Source organism: Carassius gibelio, chromosome B24, assembly GCF_023724105.1.
Source record: "Carassius gibelio isolate Cgi1373 ecotype wild population from Czech Republic chromosome B24, carGib1.2-hapl.c, whole genome shotgun sequence".
Taxonomy (NCBI): Eukaryota; Metazoa; Chordata; class Actinopteri; order Cypriniformes; family Cyprinidae; genus Carassius; species Carassius gibelio.
The window spans coordinates 24,312,245-24,327,086 of NC_068419.1; the positions used below are offsets into that span (position 1 = coordinate 24,312,245).

General features: G+C 40.6%; 2 protein-coding genes across 2 annotated transcripts in view; one reads left to right on the forward strand and one right to left on the reverse strand.

Moving 5' to 3' along the window:
• LOC128012862 (serine/arginine repetitive matrix protein 5-like) overlaps positions 1-14,842 on the reverse strand; it is a 301,673-nt gene that overhangs the window by 221,625 nt on the left and 65,206 nt on the right. The gene's annotated exons all lie outside the window — the stretch shown is intronic.
• Positions 1-14,842, forward strand: part of LOC128013116 (ADP-ribosyl cyclase/cyclic ADP-ribose hydrolase 1) — a 60,288-nt gene that overhangs the window by 2,745 nt on the left and 42,701 nt on the right. The window contains exons 4-6 of the mRNA XM_052595830.1: positions 967-1,105; positions 5,597-5,679; positions 5,868-5,941. Of these exons, the coding sequence (XP_052451790.1) occupies positions 967-1,105; positions 5,597-5,679; positions 5,868-5,941 (296 nt within the window). The remainder of the gene's footprint in view (positions 1-966; positions 1,106-5,596; positions 5,680-5,867; positions 5,942-14,842) is intronic.

Genomic DNA, 14,842 nt, shown 5'->3' on the forward strand with positions numbered 1-14,842 from the left:
CCACACTTCAAACGAAGGGGTATGAATTATCTCGGCAACATGGCTGCTACAGCGAACAAAAAGACACACAATGTCTTTGCATAATTTTGGCATAAATAAAGATTTTAACGAAAAGTAATCATTTGTTTTAATTTTACATTCAATTGTGAGTTCATATTAATGGTCATGTTACTCAAAGAAATGTTTGCAAAAAATTGCTAATATTTGCTAACTTCATTTCATAACAGACTGCATGATAGTGCCACAGCATGTCTGATCAGGGCCATAACTGCCGTAGACATTGATGGAGGCTAATCCCCCCAACAATTAGAAATTGCTAAACCATTTTCTCAAATATTGCCTATTCAAGAGAAAGAGAGAGAGAGAGAGAGAGAGAGATGGAAGTTGTGTGTATTTGCGTCTGTGCATTTATCTTTTTAGATTGAGTTTACTTAAAAACAGCAATTGTTTCCTCTCGTTGCTGGAAAATATAATGTAGTGATTCAGCATTTAAACTGTATTTAATAAAAGTCGTGGGGCAGCGTTGACAAGTTTATTTTCTCCTGGATGTGTGAGCTGTGCGATTTCTGATATGTGTCATATGTGTCAGTAAGCAGCTCATTAATCCAGAATGATAATTAAAGGCTCTAATGCACACCAGTATATGTGTGTATTGTAAGAGCTAGACGGCGAATGATGGCGTGTGATGTCATGGTAGTGGTGTCCCAATCCTTAGGGGAATATTTTCTCCCCTACCCCTTGACACACTGTTTCAAGGGACAGGAGGAAGGGGTAGGCGGAAGGGTAGGGGTATAAAATAGAATTGGGATTGGGCCTAAATCTACCCTTCGTTTGAGTGAGTGGAGAGGTTGAACAAATTAATTAAAAAAATAGCAAATAATCTAAAAAGTTATAAATTGTTGCGAAATTCTGTTGAACTGGGTTTGATCTTTCATTTATTTTTTTTATTTTTTTCTAATTTTAAAGTTGCTGTTCTGGAGTAAGACGAGAGACTTCATGCACAGCTATGTAGCTGTCACAGATTCCTTCTGGACGTTAGAAGACACACTGCTGGGATTCATGTTCAATGATCTGATCTGGTGTGGACAGCAAGAGAGAGAGAGAGGTACCCCCAAAAGATGATACAGTTAGCCATGGGCGTAGGTTTGGTCTCAGCTTTGGTGGGGACACCCCGGGAACCCCCCCCCCCCCCCCCCCCAGAAGAATATCAGTGAATATACTTCATCTCATTATATTGTATCCTGACCCCGATATACCATCCTGTATACTGTCCCTAAAGAACTAGTATAACTGTATAATCTCAAAAATGCACTCTCAAAAAATACAAATAAAAAATCATCCTGGGTAACACATACTATCACCAGTTAATACTATTTTCCACAGTAGAATAAAACTGAATATTAAAATGTTTTTTACTGGCCTTTGTATGTGGCACAGAGACAGCCCTGGTAACTTACCGTCGGCAGTCATCAACATGTGCGCGCACACACACACACACACACACCACTCGCTCGCTGCTAGTGCAAGCACAAAAGTAGTCCCGGCCCGTGCGTGTAGCCTGTTAGATACCCCGGCTCCAATCAAATTACAGCGCTTCTTGTACTGTCGTCGTGGCCGTTAGAATCGATCCAAATAGCAGTGCAAAGATACAAATAGCAGTTCAAAGGAGCTTGCTAAATATTGGAGGGGACAAATTTGTCATCTCAAAATATTGATAGGGACTAGTACCTAGCGTCCCCCCCTAAACCTATACCCACCCGGTGGGGTTTTGCATTTTTATCAATAGTATATTCAATAGTTTTCCTGTGCTTATCAGTAAGAGTTGTTGGCCATAATCCTGGGTCCTCTGACAATCCCTCACCAGTATCCCTAAGTCTCTCATTCTCTTCTCTTTCCTCTTCAGCTCTGTCCTCTTGCTCCTGACTACCTTCATCACATTCTTAACTTTCCCTCTCATCACTTATATAAATATCAACCTCATTTTCTGTTTCTGCCTCTGCTACAAGAGGAAATAAGCAAAATGGGTACATTGTTATTGTACACATTTAAATTTAAACTGTAATTAGTAATTACAGTTTGAGGGGATAGTTCACCCAAAAATGAAAATTCTGTCATCATTTACTCACCCTCAAATTGTTCCAAACCTATATGACTTTCTTTCTTCTGCTGAACACAAAAGAAGATATTTGAAGAAAGTTGGTAATCAAATGACCGATGAACCCCATTGTTTTCCATAGTAGGAAAAAAAATTACTTTGAAAGTCAATGGGGACCAGCAACTGTTTAATTACAAACCTTCTTTAAAATATCTTCTTTTGTGTTTAGCAGAAAGAAAGGAAATCATACAGGTTTCACATGGTGGCTTGTCAGATGTGCGACAGCATGCCTCGGGAGAACAACATTCATACACTTTACAATAAGGTTAATTTATTAAACATTAGTGTATTAATATAAGTGTATTAATTAATTTGTTACAGTTTTTAATAATCTTTGTTAATGTTAGTTAATAGAAATGTTCTCATGTTAGTTCACAGTGCATTAATATTAACAAGATTTTAATAAAGTATTATTAAATGTGGAAATTAACATGAACAAAGATGAACAATTGCTGTATAAGTGCAGTTCATTATTAGTTAACGTTAATGTAGTTAATGAACCTTATTTTAAAGTGTTACCGATTTGTTTATTACAGTTATAGGAGATAAGAGAGATATATTTAATAATAAAAATACAGTGCCTATGTGAAAATAAACAACTTAACTAATTTAAATGATTGCATTCTTTAATAGGCTACTGTAGAATTAACAATACACCATATAAAAACATTAACTTACTAATAATAATAATTAAAAAATGTGTGTTTTACATGAATTTAGAAATGTTTATAGATCGGTTATTTATTATGTGGTTTCACTGTTTGGATGGTGTTACTGTCTGCAAACAATGACAAATATTTTATCCAAAATCTGTCTTCACGCCACCTTATACAATTACTAAGGTTCATAAGCATTTAGTATTTTTATGAAAACATGTTTTAAGTTGTGATTTACCACCACTGGCATGTCATCGGACCTGTGGTTATCGTGGCCCTGAGGGGTGTCCCCCCCCAGGCTGTTACGTTGGGGAACCCAGGGAAACACAGGAGATTAGAGATCCAAACGCAGTGTGGGTTTTAATGGGTAATCCAAATCAGAATCCAACAAGCAGGGGTCAAAACCAGAAATCAATCCAAAACAAACAACAAGGGATAGGAACAGGAATACTAAACTCGGAAGGCGAGGAAACGGGGTGACGGAAAGAAAGGACTCCATGAAAACAAACAGAAACAGACCGGTTAATACAGGCAGGCTAATGACTATCAAGTGAAGACACCTGAGTGCAATTAACAGGAGTGCAATTATTGTGATCAAGGGGCCTGGTAATAGTGGAAACAGAGAGAAGAAGAGAAAAAAAACAAAAACAAGGAGCCCAGGAGGGAGGTGGACCAGCGGAGGATCAGGGGGAGGGACGGAGGGCCAGGTCCATAGAGGGAGACAGAGAGAAAAAAAAAAAAAAAAAAAAAAAAACACAAGTCCAGGAAGGAACAGAAAGTTCCGTGGCCCAGGGCTGAACCAACAGGGCAGGAATCCAGAGGAGCAAGATGGAATTAGAGCTATGCGGTTGAGACGGAAGCCCATCTGGGCGGTGCAGAAGACCACCACAGCCGTGCGGTCGAGACAGAAGCCCACCCGGGCGGCGCAGAAGACCACCACAGTGGGATCGATGACACAGGAGAGCAAGTCTGGTTAGGAAAGTCTGAAACAGAGAACATGAACAAGTTAAGGGTGTCCTCCGTGGCCACGACAGGATCAGTCGAGCGCTCTGAGAGTTCGGCTGAGACGTGATGAGGCTCTGGAAGTTCCACAGAGACGAGGAGAGGCTCTGGTAGTTCAGCCGAGATGTGGAGAGGCTCTAGTAGTCCATCAGAGATGTGGAGAGACTCTGGTAGTTCAGCAGAGACATGGAAACCTCTGGTAGTTCAGCAAAGGTGTGGAGAAGCTCGGTAGTTCAGCAGAGATGTGGAGATGCTCTGGTAGTTCAGCAGAGACGTGGGGAGGCTCTGGTAGTTCCGCAGAGACTTGGAGAGACTCTGGTAATTCCGTGGTGTTTAGACTGGATTCAGGAAGATCAATAGTGACTTGACTCTGCTCATGAAGATCATTGGTGACTTGCCTTTGCCCATGAAGATAGTTGGTGACTTGAATTAGCCCATGAAGAAACACTGGTGACTTGACTTTGCCCATGAAGATCATTGGTGACTTGCCTTTGCCCATGAAGATCAATGGTGACTTGCCTTTGCCCATGAAGAACACTGGTGACTTGACTTTGCCCATGAAGAACACTGGTGACTTGAATTCGCCCATGAAGATCACCAGTGACTTGCCCTGACTCTGGAGTGTCAAAGGTGACTTGCCCTGACTCTGGAGTGTCAACGGTGACTTGACCTGACTCTGGAGTGTCAACGGTGAACTGACCTGACTCTGGAATGTCAACAGTGATTTGACCTGACTCTGGAGTGTCAACGGCGACGTGACCTGACTCTGGAATGTCAACGGTGAACTGACCTGACTCTGGACTGTCAACGGTGACCTGACTCGACTCTGGAGGATCAACGAGAACCTGACTCGACTCTGGAGGGTCAACGGGAACAGGAAGACAAGAGATCCAAACGCAGTGTGGGTTTTAATGATATCCAAATCAGAATCCAACAGGCAGGGGTCAAAACCAGAAATCAATCCAAAACAAACAACAGGTATAGGAACAGGAACTGGAAACTTGGAAGGCGAGGAAATGGGGTGACGGAAAGAAAGGACTCCATGCAAACAAACAGAAACAGACCGGTTAATATAGGCAGGCTAATGACTATCAAGTGAAGACACCTGAGTGCAATGAACAGGAGTGCAATTACTGTGATGAAGGGACAAGGCTTTGTGGAAATTGTATGCCTGCGGTGAGATGCCTATGGGGAAGTGAAGGTGGCCACCCTATTTGGAGCTCAATGAGTGAGCAACTGCTTGCCCTAATTTGCCTTTCTCTCTTTAATCTTCTTTTCTTTTCGTTTTTGAGCCCCTGATTTTCCTTTCTTAAGGAAAGACATGATTCTTCCCATCTTCCTAGTTCATATCACGGCTAACTCCAGCTCCTATTTCGTTAACTGATTCACCGCAGGTCCGCAGCAGAAGCACCTGACCTGCGGGTCGTAACCATTACATTGATTCGAGAGGGGTGGTGGGGCCCTGCACAGCATGGAAATGACTTTTTTTTTCATACCAAACCAGTGCTTAACTACAAGTTTAGTTTTGCACAGGAACTTTTTTATTTGTACATAAATGCTATACAAATTTTAGTGCATGTACATGTATGTATAGAAAACTGACTTCTAAGGGCCCCCCCACCCCACCCCCGCATCGAGCCCTGGGTACTCTGTACTCCTTACCCCCCCAGTCCGACGCCCCTGCAGTTACTACTTTTATTGAAAACATTTAATGCTTGTATACATGTTATAGATATAAGATATTTATATGCTACTACAGCCCTCTTTCTCTGTCTACCCTTAGGTTTTGACTATCAGTCCTGTCCAAAATGGTCAACGTGTTCGTACCATCCTGTGTATTCACTTTGGAAGCAGGCTTCTCAGAATGTAAGTCTTGTTCATTTCATATTATTAAAAACATATATAAACTATATGTAAAAAAAATTATACAAGCTTCCTACTGACCCGGAATTGTCTAAATGTCTAAATTAAATTATTTATTTTCTTTTTTTTTCTTTTTTAAGTGGAATTCAGCTGCATTAATGCATATCATTGGTTTTAATCTGTCTTTGCAGTTTGCTATGGCTGCATGTGGAAATATTACTGTCTTACTAAATGGATCAATTCATCATGCTTTCAACAAAAAAAGGTGTGTATGCTTGCTTTATATATGCTCACTAGCTATAATGTGAATCATGATGAGAATGTTTTTGGTCCTTTCTAAATTATTCAAATTTTACTAAAAACTGAATTGCTTACCAACATAAAAAAGCCATGTATTTTCTGAAATCACAGAAAATCTTTAGCTCAAATGCTTGTGGACATATGACATGTTTTATATCAGATCATAATCTTGTTTAAACTTAGGCTATGTCTTTACCTTACCATCCACCAGGAAAGCTTAACATACAAAAAATACAGTGGGGTACAATGGTGTTTCATGAATTCAGAGTTGTTTACACTGTTTAAGAATTAGATTCTCATGCTAAGCATAGACAAAGTAAAAAAAAAAAAAAAAAAAAATTGGACATATGACAGAATATTTCTGTGCCAAAAATCTTACCAGGTTCGTACAAGTTTCTCAGAGTTTTTTCGATCGTGGCTCTTTATGATGTAGACGAGGGTAGAACTCCTTATATGGGCATTTCTCCTGGAAAAAAATGCGGCCATCAACAACTTCACATCTGGTGACAGCACTGGACGGGACTGTTCGGGAACAATGTCTCGAATGAAGTGTTTTTTTTGGTTGTAAGGAAAATATAACTGTTCAGCTTCTTAAAAAACCCAGTGTTATGTCAACAGTGGATACAGTCTGTTTATCTAGGTCAGCGAAGGAGTTTCACAAGTGTTTGTTGATGAAAGTTTTATAAACAAGGCCCAGTTCGACGCAGGATTTGCACATTGTTTGATACTGAATGATTAAGCAGTCCCAGCTATAAAAGATCCCGGTCATGATTCAGAACTGCAGACGGTAAGTTAAAACGGCATCAAATGTCTGTTTTGTTGGCATTTGGTGCTAAAGTGCTTTAGCTCCACTCACGGCACACCTTCAGGAGCTCTGCTTTTTCCAGAGAGAATGGTAAAGCTGTATCTTAAAGTATTTAAAACTAAATATTTTAAAGAGATGAAGGATGGAGTCCTACTCTATAGTTACTCAATATTAACATGAGACTGGGTGAAACTGTGTGTGTTATGATAAAAACACGAGCGGCTGGAGGCGCGATGTGTGGGCGGAGCTAAAGAATCACGAGCGCGCATAAGCTTTTGCGTTGAGAGGGAAGCTGTGACATTACTGTGAGGAGAAACCATCATCCAAAACAAACCATGGCTAACAGTCAGATTCAGCCGTATATTTATGATCCAGAATCAGATCCCGAGGCTGAAATTGACAAGAGCAGCAGCAGCAGCAACGACTACAGCAGGACGTGTCTATGTGGTACGTATTGAAACTGTATATATTTGCTTAGCGGTTTTGGAAAATGACTAAGTTCCTCTTTATGTCGTCTTTTTTTTTTCTTTAAAGGTGTACATGTGGGAAGTGCAGTTTGATACCAACATCGCATGTTGTTTACTTGATGTGCTTACGCGCCGATAGTTAACAACACAGAGATATTTGAAGCAGTTTTACTCACCGCCTGCGGTTCCAACACACGATCGTGACCCTTTTTCGTTGGGACTGCATCATCCTTAAGAAATAAACGATATGCAAATCCGGCGTCAAACTGGGCCTTGTTTGTAAAACAAGCATCTTCGAAATGCAGGGAACAAACAAAAACACTTGCACAACTCCGTTGATGCTCTGTAAAAATAAACTCCATCCACTGGTCCCTTAATGCTGTTTTCTTTTTTGTTGGTTATCTGTGCAGGGTTGTCTTGCCCTGGCAACCAAAAACAAACTTCTTCTTTGGTGACATTTTGCTCTCTCGTTCTGGTCAGTGAATGTCTCTGCTCTGCTCTTCCGGGAGAAGTGCCCTTAGGACCCATATAAGGAAATTCCCCTCCATCTAACGTCACACAGACCCATACTCGAAACTTTTTTTTGAATCCAACTCTTTAACAATGTAAAAAAACTCAGTATGCATGAAATAGCATTTCACCCCCCCCTTTAAATGTTGACTTTCAAATGGGATATTACAGTGCATCTGCCGATGCCATAGAACACCCTCAGCATGGCCAGTGTCTGAAGTATGTCAAGTCAATTCAAGTCACTTTTATTTATATAGTGCTTTAAACAAAATACATTGCATCAAAGCAACTGAACAATTCAAGTTTTCAATTCAATTCAAGTTTATTTGTATAGCGCTTTTTACAAAACAAATCGTTACAAAGCAACTTTACAGAAAATTATGTTTCTACAATATTTAGTAGTAGCTAGTAGTTTGTGCACATTTGACAGGATTTTAGAAAAAAATAAAAATAAAAATAATAATAATAATACAAGACGTAGTCAGCTAGACGATGAACTATCAATATTATTAATTAAGTTATTATATGATTCAGTCACACATTTAGCAATAATTGTTAGTTCTGTTTGTTGATTCAGGGTTAGCATCATCTGAGGTCCTCTGAGGGTCAGCATCATCTCTTCTCAGGTGTTCGGGATCCAGACTGGAGCTTGTGTAAATCCTAGTTACCACGGGATGTAAATCCCGTGGCGAAACATAGAAACAAAATACAGACATCATTAGCATAGCTGCTGATCCAACAAAGTAAAATTAGTTTAACCCAAGCTAATGAATAAAAAAGCACCTTTGATCAGATGCAACTACACTCACAATTTAAAAGATACATTATTCGAATGCTTGGCAAAAGAGATGTGTTTTTAATCTAGATTTAAACAGAGAGAGTGTGCCTGAACCCCGAACATTATCAGGAAGGCTATTCCAGAGTTTGGGAGCCAAATGTGAGAAAGCTCTACCTCCTTTAGAGGACTTCGCTATCCTAGGAACGACCTGATGGGCAGGGCCGTTTGAAGGAATTTGGGGGCCCCAAGCAAAATGGACATAGAGGCCCCCCGACCCCTTCACGCACGCAAAGCCTACAAGGAACCACAGCATAGCCATACAGTTTAAGTTCACCCACACTTTATATAAATAAAAAAGGTTTACAGTGCAAATACTGCATGAAAAAATTGTTTGGTGGGAATTCAATAGTGATTTGCAATAATATGACAGCACACACTTATCAGTTTAAACCCTGGGCTGTGCAGGATATCAGCTATAATTATATATTGTACTGTGAACAATGACAATAAAGTTGACAGATGAATTAAGTGCATTTAAGTGCCATTCAGTTGGGGTTTTAAATAAAGCATTTTCTGAGATGCACATTAAACATTAAACACAAAACAAAATTTAATTTATATTTAAATTATTGAAAATTAAGCAAACTTAACTTTTTGGTAAACAAAGGGGATTTACAATTAAAAATAAAACATGGAAGAAATTTTGTGTGATTAAACTTTAAAAAAAAAGTTAGATTTTTTTTTTGCAGTAGGCTATGTTTTGCTGAACAATAGTAATACATCTCGACTTTTATTTTGACGGGTTGACGTACCATTTATTCAAATCAAACGGTCAAATGCACATGAAGTGACTGTCAGAGCAGTTCTGGAGATGTTGTTCATGTGTTCACGTCTTTAGTGAGACAGCAGATGCTGAAATTACCGCGAGCGTCACGCGCGCTTCAGTGTAAAGGAAGTCGCGATTCTGCTCCATTCATTAACAGAGACGAGCAGAACATGCAGGATTCATAATTTAAATAGACTGTTCCGGCTTAATATTTACAGATATTAGTACATATCGTGATTTGATGTAAGTGCAATGACCGATTTTTTATTAATTCATTCAAAATCGACACACGCCACAACGTTCTCTTTACATTTGCCCTCGCCCTCAAATCAAAACACTGCTCCTTGCAGACTCCTTGCAGTACGCGATTTCTGTTCTGCGTCTTCCTTGTCCCGTTAAAAAAACATGTTACAGTAACCATATTCCTTCCTTTCGAAAAAAAAATGCACTAACTGTTCGTTACAAGTAGCATTTGCAGTCAGGCAGGTAGCTAACATAAACATATTTTCGCTAGCCTACCTGCTGCAAAATTTCACCATTTGTACAAGACTGACAAGGTAGAGCTATTATATCCAGTGTAATTTATCACTTACCACTATCTTTTTTTTTTCTTATTCTCCTCTTCCTTTCTCTTCTGGCTTCCTGAAGCATAATTCCGCTTCATGACTGCCGAGGAGGTTTTGTATTTTGCCGGTTGCAGAGATCACGTGTTGGCTGGCTGCTTTCCGCGACTACTGAGAGGGGCCCCCTTGAGGGGGATCGCGATAACAGTGTCATTGCACGTTACTGCATTGACAATCAAAGAGGCGCTCAAACAGTGTCGTTGCATTTTATTCTTAACCAGTCGTTGTCTTGGGGCCCCAGGCCAGCTCGGGGCCCCAAGCAATTGCTTGGTTTGCCTGCCTTGTCTCCACGGGCCTGGTGATGGGTTGTAACGTGGTAGAAGGCTAGTTAGGTACGCTGGAGCTAAACCATTTAGGGCCTTATAGGTAAGTAATGATAATTTGTAACTGATACGGAACTTAATAGGTAGCCAGTGCAGAGACTGTAAAATTGGGGTAATATGATCATATTTTCTTGACCTCGTAAGGACTCTAGCTGCTGCATTTTGGACTACCTGTAGCTTGTTTATTGACGAAGCAGGACAACCACCTAGAAGTGCATTACAATAGTCCAGTCTAGAGGTCATGAATGCATGAACTAGCTTTTCTGCATCAGAAACAGATAACATGTTTCGTAGCTTGGCAATGTTTCTAAGATGGAAGAATGCAGTTATTGTAACATTGGAAATATGATTTTCAAAAGACAAATTGCTGTCTAATATAACACCCAGATTTCTGACTGTAGAGGAAGTAACAGTACATCCGTCTAGTTGCAGATTGTAATCTACAAGATTCTGTGTAGTGTTTTTTGGTCCAATAATTAGTATCTCTGTCTTATCCGAATTTAATTGGAGAAAATTATTTGTCATCCAATCTTTTACATTTTTAACACACTCTGTTAGCTTAGATAATTGGGAAGTTTCATCTGGTCTCGTTGAGATATATAGCTGAGTATCATCAGCATAACAGTGGAAGCTAATTCCGTATTTTCTAATAATATTACCAAGGGGCAACATGTATATTGAAAATAGAAGGGGACCTAGGACGGATCCTTGTGGCACTCCATATTTTACTGATGATAAATGAGATGACTCCCCATTTAAGTAAACAAAATGGTAGCGATCGGACAGGTAGGATCTAAGCCATCTTAGAGCCTGCCCTTGAATACCTGTATAGTTTTGTAATCGATCTATGAGTATGTCATGATCTATGGTGTCGAACGCAGCACTAAGATCAAGTAAGACTAGAAATGAGATGCAGCCTTGATCTGACGCAAGGAGCAGGTCATTTGTAATTTTAACAAGTGCAGTTTCTGTGCTATGGTGGGGCCTAAAACCTGACTGAAATTCTTCATACAGATCATTTTTATGTAGGAAGGTGCTCAATTGAGCAGACACAACTTTTTCTAAAATTTTAGACATAAATGGAAGATTTGAAATAGGCCTATAATTTGCCAGTACACTAGGATCTAGTTTTGGTTTCTTAATAAGAGGCTTGATAACCACCAGCTTGAATGGTTTTGGGACGTGTCCTAAAGATAACGACGAGTTTATGATATTGAGAAGCGGTTCTTCGGCTACAGGTAACAGCTCTTTCAGTAATTTAGTGGGTACAGGATCTAATAAACATGTTGTTGGTTTAGATACAGTGATAAGTTTATTTAGCTCTTCCTGTCCTATGGTTGTAAAGCACTGCAGTTTATCTTTGGGTGCGATGGATGAAACTGAAGTGCTAGATGCTGTAGAATTTACATTCGCTATTGTATTTCTAATGTTATCTATTTTATCAGTGAAGAAATTCATAAAGTCATTACTATTTAACGTTGGTGGAATATTTGAATCAGGTGGCATCTGGTAATTTGTTAACTTAGCCACTGTGCTAAATAAAAACCTTGGATTGTTTTGGTTATTTTCAATGAGTTTGTGTATATGCTCTGCCCTAGCAGTTTTTAGAGCCTGTCTATAGCTGGACATACTGTTTTTCCATGCAATCCTAAAAACTTCTAAGTTAGTTTTTCTCCATTTGCGTTCAAGACTACGAGTTACTTTCTTGAGAGAGTGAGTATTACTGTTATACCATGGTACAGTACGTTTTTCTCTAACTTTTTTCAATTTGATTGGAGCAACAGCTTCTAATGTATTAGAGAAAATAGTGCCCATGTTGTCAGTAATTTCGTCTAATTCATGTGTATTTTTGGGTACAAATAGCAGTTGAGATAGATCAGGCAGGTTATTTGCGAATCTTTCTTTGGTATACGCAGCATGCACAATACAAGGAAATGGTCTGTAATATCATCACTTTGAGGTACAATATCTATAGCAGTAAGATCGATTCCATGCAATATAATTAAATCTAGTGTATGATTAAAACGATGAGTGGGCCCGGTGACATTTTGCTCGACTCCAAAGGAGTTTATTAGGTCAGTAAATGCAAGTCCTAATGTATCATTTGCATTATCAACGTGAATATTAAAATCTCCCATGATTAGCGCCTTATCAACTGTAACTAGAAGGTCTGAGAGGAAATCTGCAAATTCTTTTAGGAATTCTGTATACGGCCCTGGTGGTCTATACACAGTAGCCAGAGCAAGAGATACATTAGATTTCTTTTGCATGTCTGACAGAGTAACATTTAGCAGAAGTATTTCAAAAGAGTTAAACCTGTATCCTGTTTTCTGGGTAACATTGAGAATATCACTATATATTGTTGCAACACCCCCGCCACGACCAGTCTGACGGGGCTCATGCTTATAACAGTAGTTTGGTGGAGTAGACTCATTTAGACCAAAATAATCATTTGGTTTTAGCCAGGTTTCAGTCAAGCAGAGTAAATCAAAACTATTATCTGTGATCATTTCATTTACAATAACTGCTTTTGGTGAGAGTGATCTAATATTTATGAGCCCAAACTTTAAAAAAAAATTTTGTTCATTTACTTTACATTTTTCTGGTTTAATTACGATAAGATTTTTTCTAGATCCTACATTATATTTATATTTATATGTTGACCTCACTATTCGGGGAACAGACACGGTCTTAATAGATTTTACAGCGCAAGTACTTTTAGCATTTAAGCGGGTGGAACAAAACTCATCATAATGGTTATTTGAGAATTGTCTTACTAGTCACATGGAGCGAAGTGTCCTGGAGATGTTGTCAGAGAGAAGCTCCGCTCCAATTCTGCTGGGGTGTAATCCATCAGCGCGAAACAGTCTAGGACGCTCCCAGAAAAGATTCCAGTTATTAACAAATAGCAGTTTCTGTTCTTTACACCATGACAACAACCATTCATTTAAAGCAAAAAGTCTACTGAACCTTTCGTGTCCTCGTCAATACGTGGGCAGTGGTCCTGACACGACGATCGTCGCCGCGGGCGTCATGCTGCGAACCGTCTCGATCAGGCTCCTGAAGTCCCTCTTCAGCGCCTCCGTCTGCCGCAGCGTGGTGTCGTTAACCCCGGTGTGAAGCACGACCGCTCTGGGGCTCTCGTCGGCCTTCAGGATCGCGGGTATCTGCGCAGAAATATCGAGTACACGAGCACCAGGCAAACAATGAGTGTGCACTTTACCTTCAGCTAACGTAGCACTTACGTGTCGGACGATGGAGTCTCGGATGATCACAGCATCGCGTCCTGTCTCGCGGAGTGGAGCGAAGCGGTTCTGGATGGAGATCTCGAAGGCAGGAGGGGGAGAAGTCGTTGCATGGGACCCAGCTCGCGTCCTCCGCTGTGGATGCACCCAGGGTCCGTGGTGTCCCGGTGTCGCAGTGAAGGACATCTGGGAAGATCGCGTCCTGGGTGCACCGGGCCTGCGCAGAGAAACACACGGAGTAGACGTGGTGGGACTGTTAACAGCACGCTGTATACTTACCCCGGACTTGTGAGCGTCAGCCCGGGATGATTCCAGCACGGCTCTCCGCTCTCTCAGCTGGGCCTGCCTCTGTTCCAGGTCGCGAATCTGATTCCCCACGGCCTCGAGCTCGAGCTGCACAGAGTGGAGACATTCATCCGCCATTAAAGCAAGTAACAGTGAGTACAGCAGTGGTAATGTGTGTGAATAGAGTATTAGCAATGTAAGCGCAGTTAGCAGCAACCACGCTTGCTGATGCTAACTGGCTAAAAGCTAATAGCGGACCCGGGAGATCAAAATAAAACTAGTGATAGCGAGGCGCTCTGATTGTTTTTGTTGTAGAATACAATAGAGGATATATTCACGCGTTATATAAACGGAAACGATGATGTATAAAATTGATTTTTAAGTTAAAAATAGTCAATGAAAAGAAGATAGTGACGGAGCTCAAACGCAGTACAGCCGTCAACAGTACAGCCGTGAACAACATTCATTAGGAAAACAGTGTGTCGATAATGCAAAATGACAGTTCAAGGCAGTTCATCATTGAATTCAGTGATCGGTCATCTCTGTGTCTGTGCATTTATTTGCAATCAAGTCAACGATATCTCTGTAGATGAAGTGACCCCAACTAAGCAATCCCGAGGCGACAGCAGCAAGGAACCGAAACTCCATCGTTGACAGAATGGAGAAAAAAACCTTGGGAGAAACCAGGCTCAGTCAGGGGGCCATTTCTCCTCTGACCAGACAAAACCAGCAGTTCAATTCCAGGCTGCAGCAAAGTCAGATTGTGCAGAAGAATCATCTGTTTCCTGTGGTCTTGTCCCGATGGTCATCTGAGACAAGGTCTTTACAGGGGATCTGTATCTGGGGCTCTAGTTGTCCTGGTCTCCGCTGTCTTTCAGGGATGTAGAGGTCTTTTCTAGGTGCGATCCACCATCTGGTCTGGATACGTACTGGATCCGGGTGACTGCAGTGACCCTCTGATCTGGATACAGACTGGAACTGGTAGCTACGGTGACCTTGGAATA